This window comes from Phyllostomus discolor, chromosome 3 (genome assembly GCF_004126475.2).
Source record: "Phyllostomus discolor isolate MPI-MPIP mPhyDis1 chromosome 3, mPhyDis1.pri.v3, whole genome shotgun sequence".
Taxonomy (NCBI): Eukaryota; Metazoa; Chordata; class Mammalia; order Chiroptera; family Phyllostomidae; genus Phyllostomus; species Phyllostomus discolor.
Genome location: NC_040905.2, coordinates 169,320,527 through 169,331,497, shown reverse-complemented (window position 1 = coordinate 169,331,497; position 10,971 = coordinate 169,320,527). Strand labels below are relative to the sequence as shown.

Sequence of the window (10,971 nt, the reverse complement as noted above, 5' to 3'; positions counted from 1 at the left end):
CAGCTACTCTTCCCAGCTTAGATGTCACTTCCTCTGAGAAACGCTCACCATATCATTTGCCCTTTGTTCTTCCCACTCACGAAATGCCCAACACACCCCAGCTTTCCCTCTGAGTCCCCTTGGCTTTCCATACATTTGCCATGAACTTAAGGTATTGATTCGTCTGCATAGTCCCGTTACCTCCCATCCCAGACTGGGGTTCTCAAAGGATGAATGTTGTTTTTAACCACCAAAACTGGCCTGTGCCTGGTATCGAGTGTGACTTAATGAAGTATCACTTGAATGACTACGGTTTAAAATTTACGCACCCCATGATTAGTAAATTAAAATTACTTAATGGGCTATAATTTATGCTTTCTGCATATATGGGGTTTTATCTCTTTTAAAAAGCAATTAATTTCAAGTACTCGAATTTACCAATACATGAAAACCATAGGAGAACAGTTATGTACATTTCAGGGCAACCTGATTGATTCATTGAGATTTCTTTTAAAATTAATTATGCCTTGTTAAATAGTCTACAGTACCAAAATGATATTAATTGAAGATTTTATTTGCATTTATGTTGATTTATTTTCTATTTTATTTGAGTGGTAATTTTACAGAGAACACAATTTTTGTGCATGTTTCTATACAATGGGTTTTTTTCCTCCTATGAGTTACCACAAATAACCCACTGGGAAGAGATTGAACAATCGTCCTGGACATCAAAACAAATCTATCACTGAACTTAAAATAACAACAACCATAATCAACCTAAAGACCATAGCTTCTCTTTTACACCCATACTACCTTTCTCACAGGTGCCATACCTATCGCTCATAAGCAGGAGATTTGCTGGATGCAGAGCATACCTGGCATTGAACCAGGACATGAGCACAATGCTGAAAGGTTTGTTGTAGTTATATAAATTAACCCAGAATGCATAATTTGCCAAGCCTGATTCCTTTTTCATAGTTCAGCCAAGATGAAAGTGTTCATGAATTGAAAGAAGTGTATGCACTGCCTTTTCTGAGCTTCTTAATTCATCCTTTGAAATAACACAAGCCCCTTGCATCTTTATCTGTTTATGCGCTTCAGTCAAGGTTTTCAAAGTACTTTCCAACCACAAAGCCATCCCTGCCTGTGTTCCCAACTTCAGGTGGGGGTGGAATCAACATTTTCAGGAAGAAAAAGGAAAACAAAACACCAAAGCTGTTTAAAGCCTTTCAAGTGCTCCAGGAAGCAAATTTAGAAATTAAAGCAAAACAAAACAAGAGTAAAACTCTCCTTTGGGTTGTTCATTTTGGGGGTGTGGCTTTATTTAACAGCCCTGAAACAAAAGTCTCCTGTGGAGAGACCGCCCAAGATTAAGAGGGCAGAGATTAACTTCACCTGGCAGCTGCAAGTGTCAGTTTTCCAGAAGGCGCAGGCGAAGGTCTTGTCCTGTGGTTCAAGGATGACTTTTCTAAGGCCTTTATTGCTCTTATGTGGGGTTTGACTGCTTTGACTTTGGGCTCTCTTTCTACAAATGGGGGTACGGGTGTTTGCTTAATTTCCTCTAGGCATGGGCAGAAACTAGGCAATTGAAGTGGGTCCAATTTAATTTCTCAGTGGCCTGAGAAAAACTCCATGTCATCTGTTCACATTTGATCACGTTTTATGTTGAAGCAAAAAATAAAATTTTTCTGAGGTACACTGGAAAGTTTCCCAACAAAGGTTTTGCTATAGAGAGTACTTTTTTAGTAACCTATCTTTCTTTCCACCCAAAATATAGACTCAACTGGTAGAGAAGCATAAAAATATAGAAGTATGGCAAATTTAATGTAATTTTACGATGCTGTAGACAGGCTTGATGGTAAAAGTGAATGAGTGTGAATTAGTGAAAAAAATTAATTACATGTTAATGCTCTATCATGTTAAAGAACACGATACTTCCCTTATCCCATTTTAAAATATTTTATTTATTTTTTATTTATTTTTAGAGAAAGGGGAAGGGAGTGGGAGAGGGACAGAAACATCGATGTGCCGTTGCCTCTCGAGAGCCCCCTACTGGGGACCCAGCCTACAACCCAGGCATGCGCCCTCACTGGGAATCAACTGGTGATCCCTTTGGTTCATGGGCCAGCGCTGAATCCACTGAGCCACACCACCCAGGGCCCTTATCCCATGTTAAAATAAGATTAAAACACACACCCACACACACAACCCTCCTCCTGTTGGTGACAACTGCTTGTGGGTCCTGTGTCTTTAACTGAGTGGCTTCATGGAGTCTTAAAACACCCTACCACAGGCCCTGTTTTGTTTCTGGCAGGTATTTATTTTATGTCTAAACTTTATTTTATTTAAATTCAGAACTTAGCACTACACAAGACTTTGCATGTGCCTATTAATTATCTATTGTAGAATTCAGGGCCTACAATGTGTAAATTAGGCACACATTTTGCAAGATTAGGCACATAAAAATTCTCTTCAAAGTATTTTAACTAAGTTGTCCTCTAGGAAGAAAGAAAAAGTGCTGTCTACGGCCATGCCACCCTGAATGCACCTGATCTGGTCTGCTCTGCGATAAAAAAGGTGCTTAGTAAGTTGCTCAGAACATTGAGAGTGAATTTATAGGCTAAATCTACTACTCTCTTATGCTTCATGCATACATAAAAATAAACATAACAGTGCCAAAAATCAGATTTAATCCTTATAGAATATTTTTATACAGAGAGAGATCTGTAATATCACTGCATTTGGATTCTAAAACATAGCCTGTTTTCATTTAAAAAATAACAACTATACAGTGGCCACTCACTCTGTCCCTGATGCTATCTGAAGTGCTGACTACATGTTATTTTATTTAGTCCTCGTGACTCCAAGTAGGCATTCACGTCAGGCCTGAGTCACAGGATGGCGTTTTGGAGACTTAAGCAGACAGCTCAAAAGAAACTGGAAATTGCTTCCATGCTGGTTTAAGAAACCAAAAATAATTAAACAGAATAAAATAAAATAGAACAGAACAGAACAGAATAAAATAGTATAGAAAATAGCCCAGGGCATCACAGACAGGAAAAGTATTATTTTTGAGATTGTTCTTTTAAACACACATGTACATACATATGTGTGAACTAATTTTGATGTTCAAGTACATCCTCACTCTGGACTGTGGCTTAAATAAATATATAAAATAAAATATAAACTGTGCTGAAATCAAAACCAATAGCAATCTGATTCTAAAAGCCCTGAACATTATAGCTTAACTTTAAAAAGCTATGTATAATGACTATGATAGGTTGAACAATACATGCTGGCCCACAGCTATATATTCTATTCTGTTTCTGTTGTTTTTAATTCATGTTAAAAGAAGAAAAACATTGTAAGATCAATCCCCTTCTTTCATATTGACAGAACTCACAACAATAAAAAATAATCGAACACAAAATCTCATTTATTTTTTTCCAAAGCACAAAGGAGCTCACTCTGCATGTAAACAATAAACTAACCATTCAAATATTGAGAAAAAATGTCTCCATAAATACATACACACATATATATATATTTACTCTTCAGAGCAGCGATCAGGTGTTTAACAATAATATGAAGTTCTTTTCAATAAAGAATGCTTTCTGACAGGCTTTTGAGTGGGAAGAGGACAAGTAAGTTACTGCCACATAAACATTTGGCACTCAGTCACTTGAACCCTGAGAACTGGGAAAGTAACCTTGGAATTTCTATTTAATTTCATCACTGGCCTGTCACCTTTTCATTTCACTAAATTTGGACCAGAACTAACCCCTCAGAGCTCTCACTCTCACTCTCAAGGCTGGAGAGAAACAGGGAGGAGAGCCCAGGTATGAAAACGCACGTGGGGACCGGTGCCTGGTTCCCAAGTGTCCACTCGTTTGTGCACTTCATTCTGTGCTTTTCCTTTAGAGACATCCAAGTGTGTTAGGGTTCAAAGTTGTACCTAAGCTGGCTAGGTCAATCAGAAACTGCAAATGTCTCTTGTAAGCCTTCAGGAAAAGAAAAAAATATTAAAAATTCACAATAACCTTCACCATTTAAAAGTCATGTCAGGACACTGCCCATGACACACTTCTTAGTTCACCTTCTGATAACACAGAACACTCTTTTTAAACATCTGTGTTTCTAGCGTCATCATCACCTTTAAAGAACAGACAATGGAAAGATGTCCGGAAGGCCGCAGAAGCATCTGATTCCGGATGTCTTCCATGTTAACTGATACGGTGTGCCTTCCAGCTTGCCTTTAAGGCTTTCTGTATATCTGGTTCTGAGATGAGGAGATTAAAAATAGGGAGAGTTTGGAAAGCAGAGAAGTTTCAAAATGTGTCGCTGGATATCACACCCATTGTTTTCTCCCTGACATCTCAGCTGCAGCTGCCAACAAGGATATTCAAGGGCAGGCTTCAAAAGCAGCTCAGCCTAACAGGAGTGTTTTCCCACCACTTTCCTTTCTTAACCATGTAGAATTTGCACAAAAGTAAAAATGAAAGTCAATGGATTTTGATGCTCACAATATTAAATTAGAAACACCTCCTCCCGGCACAAAAAGAGCTTGTTCAAAGATATTCTCTTAGATTCTCAAACCTTTGCAAGGGAATCAGAGAAGCTGGGAGAGTAAATAAGAGAGCAGAGTCTGCTTGGCCTCAGTTTACCATAACTAGCACATCCTCTCATGCCCCCACCCCACGTTTCACTCTCTTTTGGAAAATTAAATGTATCTTAGCTGATTAGCCTGCTTTTGTGTTCTGGCTGCAAAAATAGTTTTAAAATGTATGATGAATAAATTTTGGCCTGAATAAAATTCATTGACATTTATTCCATTAAAAATACCATGAAACCTGAGGCAAACTAGTGTATGGCGAAGTGAGGGATCTGGTTAGAAGTTTAATTCTTTCTTACCTGTCAAAGAGCAAAATATTCAAACACAAAATGACAAACAGAATTGGTTTGGAATACTGCCTCTCCACAATGCAGGAAGGCAGCCCACATTAGGCAAAGGCAACATTTCAGAGTGCAGAACACCTGGGCCCATGTACAGCTAATGCCCAAAGTGTGGCAAAAAGCACATGCAACATTCGGGAACATGACACGTGGAGAATAAAGCGCATTAGTTCTAAGTGATTCAGGAAGATCAAAGCACATGTAAACACGCCAACACACTCTATTTTTATTAGAAAAGATACTTAAGTTTTAGCATATTACCAGGGCTAAATTTGACATTTGACACAGTAGTTGTTGTATATGGCCATTTTTCCTGTTTCTGACACTGTGCTTATTTGTATTTACTGCATATGAGTCCTAAATATAAATGAAAACTGATATTCAGCCTTAAAATGTACACCCTACCAGAAGGTAAAACTATTGATCTTGTAAAGGCTGGAGACAGCTGCTGCCTATCAGTGGATCTTGAACAACTCCTCCAAATTCTTTTTTTTTTAAGATTTTTATTTATTTATTTTTAGAGAGGGAAGGGAGGGAGAAAGAGAGAGAAACATCAATGTGCAGTTGCTGGGGGTCATGGTCTGCAACCCAGGCATGTACCCTGACTGGGAATCGAACCTGTGACACTTTGGTTTGCAGCCCACGCTCAATCCACTGAGCTACGCCAGCCAGGGCTGACTCCTCCAAATTCTTAAGCCCACTCACGATGTGGGTTAGCCACCAGGAAACCAACGTCTTTTCACCTGGATCGAGAGATGGAGCAGAAGACACACGCTGGCACTGCAGAGAAACGGAGAGAAGTTCGGTAGGCCGTCTCTGACTTGGCTCAGGAGTTAGGGATTCTGGAAATACAGTTACTGAGACTAGAAGCTGGATTTACTGAGTTACTTAGTGTCCTAAAACAGTGCTATTAAAAACAAAGACCAAACATGTTCTATCAACAGGTGTAGTTATACACGACCAAATCTAAAAGTGTTTCCAGCAAGAAAAAAAAGCTGACTGAATTATCACTGAATTAACATGATTAGGTAAGAATAAAAATTATTGTACAAGAGGGAGAATTTTCTTCTTCTGTGTACATGGAGTTAGTGGCATAACATAAAGTTTTTGACTATGAAACAACAATAAGAGGTCAAACCTAAGCCCTTGGTATGAGTGTTAGGAAATACTAAGAAAATCTCCTTTTTCTTCTTATTTTATATTATTTGGAATCAAATGAGAAAAATAAAGTATTTAAATAACATTCACATTCTTATTTCTTAAGGATTTATCATAGTCATAATTGGTTTTTAATTCTAGGTTACAGGAAAGAGCACTAGTTAGGAAGCATAAAATACTCTTTGTTTAATGTTTCCAGATGTCTAATACAGATTAAATCCTATTCATATAAATAATAAGTGAGATGTCTATATGTTTTTCATTACACTAAAATTCCAATGCCCTAAAATCATTAGGAATTACAAAGACCATGGGATAAAATTGAAAAATAGAATGCTGTCAATATGCAGGGTTTAAAGATTTTAATCTTTCTTTTAATAGGATTTGTCCTTCATTTGAAAGTTTTAACAGATTGATCCAAGTATGAAGAAATTGCCAGCAACTACAGCTTAGATCTTGGGGAGAGCAAGTCATGGTGACGGAATGCCCCTCTCAGTGCTGACAGCTTCGGGACACCCAGCACTCGCTCATCTATGAAGATGCCACTCAGTCTGCACAACAGTGGGGTATGGACCTTGCTTCTCTTCTAACAAAACTGAAGTAACGATAGCATCACACAGTTACAGGTTAAGGTGATTGAAGGTACACAAACATACAATTATTTATGCCATGTAGCTATATGAATAACATTCCTAAGAGACTTGAAATCTTTAATGGCCAACTTCTGTCAAACACTTGGAAGCACAGAACTATATTAAGAAAGCATGTGGCATTCAACCTCTGACAATTCACCCCAAAAAAGGCAAAGCACAGCAACAACAAATCACTGAAATACAAATTCCATTAAGGACAAATTTCCAGAACACAAAGTCTATCTTGAAAACATGTTTTAAAACTCAACAACTTCTCCTTTTAAATTAGTAAGCTCAGTATATGATTTGCAAACAATCTGAAGTGGTTTTTCCGTTTGTCCATAGTCTAACTTTTTCTCCCTTGTAAAAATAGACTCCCTGGTTTGTTTTCCATATCTAGTTTTCACAATTATTAGCTCAAAATACCTAACCTGCTAGGAATATCTTTCCTCTCCACATTTCCAAATATGAAATAGATTTTACTTAAATCTCATAAGAAGAATAGCACTAGTAATAACATTCTTATGTTTAAACTCTAAATAAGTCTGAACAGCTCGAAAAGGAGAGATTTTGCATCCTCCCAACCAGAGAATTGAAAATCAGCGCAACTTCCTTCGATCTGTCCAGTGAGTACTTTAAGCAGACACAGAAAGAGAGAATCTTCTCAAGAACAAGGTACTAATTTTTGACTTTCTAACTCCTCCTGGGCACAAGGGAGGCGCAGAAGCACGTTAACCAGGAAAACTCGGAGATGCCGAGGGTCTTAGACTGAGCTTGAGAAGGGAACCACGAGCTTTCCGCCCACATAAACCTCTTCAATATTTCGGTCATCTCCTGAAAGAGAAATCAGGGAATCATTTATAAGGTGCTTTCGTGTCAGTAAGTAGTTTAATTGCCCCTGGGAGAGATTTAAAAGCAAAATGCACTTCTAAGACAGAACATACAAAAAGCTGCCTTTTTTTCCCTCTCTGATTGTTTAAAATATGGACAGGGAAACACGACCAATAGAAGATGCATCCAATTTGAGGACTGGGATCTGAACTCTGTACCTACGTCAGAAATCACATAAAGCTGAATTGACCCCATTGCTGTCCTGTCAACTGGAGTAGTTTGCCTTTCCAGCACCAAATTAAAGGAAACACTTATCTTTATACCCCAGAATCACACTCAGCATGGTGAGATGAAGGACTTGTGAGAACCGAGCTCCATGAAAAATACACATGTTGTATTCAGAGACTCAGAGCTCACTCAGCCGAGGGGGAAGCAGAGTAGCATCTTCTACACTTTATTTCTTCCCTCAATGAATACAATGGAACGTGAGTACGTGAAGAAGCCCCTACCACGAGACTCCCCCACATCTTTCTCACAAACACAACTTGGTAGTGCAGCCTGGTGTGGAGAATAAGTGTAGGAAGCAGAGGCCTGATGATCTAGAAGAGCATGCAAATTTCAAATTGTGTCTTTAAATGTTGTGCCATAAATGGGCTCTGTGCTGAAGAATTATTTTTTTTATCAAAGTAAATGGTCACACACTGGGTTTAACATGTGACCATCATACATGCAGCGAGTCATACCCAAAAAAGAGACAGAGGAAGATTTTATTTAGCATAGAGACATCTTTCTACCTACCTAGATAGAGAAACTTCTGGATAATAGCCTAAAATAGAAAATAAAAATAATAAGAATTATTTTGTGCATTTAGAAAAGTAAATTCACAGCCAATAATGGGTTAGCCAAACACAGAAATACAAATTTATTACTGAATGGTAAAATCTACTTGGATTAATGAAAAAGAAATGGTCTTTTACTTAAAAAAATATGGCTATTAACAAATCTTTATCCATTGCCTAAAAGTTCTTGGTATATAATCTTGAAATCTTTAGAAAAAAAGTGTTACATAAATTAAATTAATTAATTTAATAAAATAAAGCAAATATTTTAAGAGGTGTATAAGAGAAATGACTGGATGAATAGGACTGAGCCCTATTCCCAGAAATCCACTGTAATAAAGAAGTAAAAACATAACTAACATGAAAACAACAAATAACCAACCTCAAATATCCAGCATCTTTCTTCTAAAAAATCTAAATACATTATATTTAGATATTTACTTTCATAAGGTGAAATAGTTATAAATGGTAATTAATTTTTTTAGAATAATTCAACATCTTATAACAAATTATTATTAAAGTAAGAAGAGCCTGATTATTTTATACATAGGGAAACATTTTATAATAAGAGGAACAAAGTAATAAAACCCATTTTCTTATAATTAAGAAAATCAATGTAGCATGTGAAGAGTCCAGACTCTGGAAGACATAAAGTCCTGGGCTGGAATCCCAACTCTGTCTACTAATTACTAATTACTAATTATGAGTCTTGAGTCCTTTAGGTAAACCACTTAATCTCCCCTAGGCCTCACTCCCCCACAAATGACATGGCTATATCAATAGTACCTGCTTTCATAAGAGCTGTTCCGATTTTTAAAGAAAAATTATGTATGAAAATGCTTAATGTCATGCCATCTGGCAAGTGTATTCAGTAAGGGCTAGCTATATTATGGCTTCTTATAACCAATACATTCAAATATGTAAATATATTCAAAATATAATATTCTGTTAGTACCATTATTGCTAACAGTATTATCATGCAATTACACCTTCCTTTTTCTTTATTTTTATTATTGGCACTATTATAGATATCCTCATTTTCCCCCCCTTTCCCCACTCCCACCCAACCCCCAACAACCCTCCCCTCTGGACATCACTACACTGTTGTCTGTGTCCATGGGTTATGCATATATATTCTGTGGCTAATCCCTTCCCCTTCTTTCATTCTGTTCTCCCCCTCCCCACTCCCACTTCCATGATCTGTCACTCTGTTCCATGTATACATGTCTCTGGTTTTATTTTGTTCATTAGATTTTATTTATTTTGTTCATTAGATTCAATATATAAATGAGATCATATAGTATTATAACTTTTTAAGATCTAGCTTTCCTTTTAAGATTCTCCTGTGTTCTTTTAAAATGTTTCTGTTTTGTTTTCTACAGGGAAGCTATTGTGATTACTTCATGAAATAGGTGCTTTTTGGTTAACATTTTGTTCTTTTTACTTACCCCAGAAACATCACCAACTAAATCCCCACAAAACAGATCAATGGGAGAGTCAGATGCTTTGGGGTTGATCAAGAGGGCATCAAATTCCTTGCCCACTTCAAAGTTTCCAATGTCTTTATCCAGCCCCAGGGCTATAGGGTGGAATAAATTAATAAACAGTCAGTATTTTGAGTCATCAGACCACGCCAACGTCCCAGTTTGCAAGGACAGAGTCTGCCAACATGTCACTAGAAAAACATTAGTATCTTAATAGTGAAGCATTCTATTCCGATAGGTCACAAGACTTTGCCTTACAGAAAGCAGAGTAAGCAAAGGGAAAGCAAAATCTGAGAATAAAAGCAGTTCCCTTCATCACCATGACCATAATTCTGATGGTATCTCTGTTTTTCAGCTCAGTGCAATACACAATCCAACTGGTCTATGACTTTCATTCATCCCTCCAAAAAACACAACTGATAAAATACCTTCTGCTTTTTTCCCTCCTAGTCCCCCCACCAACACTCTGACTCCTTTCCTTGTCCTTCTTGTTCTATGAAATAGCTGAGAACATCTATTTTCATGGCCATGAAATGAACCTCAAATAAATAAAAAATAATTATCTTTTTGCACATTTGTCAACACAGGCATATCCATCATAAGTTCCTTAGTTTAAATCTTTGGAATAGAAAAAATTCACTTCTGAAAATAAATGGATGCTCATAACTTAGGAGTCCCTATCCTTTCAAAAGCAGACCAACTTCTTTGCAACCTCAAAGATGTTTTTCTGGTTGCCAGAGAAGGATGGTTTTCTACAATAGAACATAGGTCAATAATATCTATTGATTTGATCCATCTCATAGCTAAAATTTATGTTCCGCAAGTATTAGAAGCCAAAGAAGAACAGTTCTTTCATTGATATGATTTAGTTTCAAAAGATGGGTGTAGTAGGCTTTCCTGGTCAATAAAGTTATTGCATCTTGAGCTCAGTAAAGCCTGTAATTTGAGTAAGGTATACAGTGATGTACCAAATGGAAGAGTGCATAAAGGGGGGCCCACTGGAGTGCGGTGTTATTTATTTGAATTTCTACATGTGTTTGTTGTATTCTATCACTGTCAGGGTGTGGTCCAATGTGAAAATACTGGATGGCATAT

At 37.2% G+C, this 10,971-nt stretch overlaps 1 protein-coding gene across 1 annotated transcript in view; it reads right to left on the bottom strand.

Moving 5' to 3' along the window:
• Window positions 1–6,218: 6,218 nt before the first annotated feature.
• Window positions 6,219–10,971, bottom strand: part of GDA (guanine deaminase) — a 77,839-nt gene continuing 73,086 nt past the window's right edge. The window contains exons 12-14 of the mRNA XM_028516666.2: window positions 9,841–9,971; window positions 8,352–8,379; window positions 6,219–7,556 (exon numbers count right to left, since the gene is read on the bottom strand). Of these exons, the coding sequence (XP_028372467.1) occupies window positions 7,486–7,556; window positions 8,352–8,379; window positions 9,841–9,971 (230 nt within the window). The 3' untranslated portion in view covers window positions 6,219–7,485. The remainder of the gene's footprint in view (window positions 7,557–8,351; window positions 8,380–9,840; window positions 9,972–10,971) is intronic.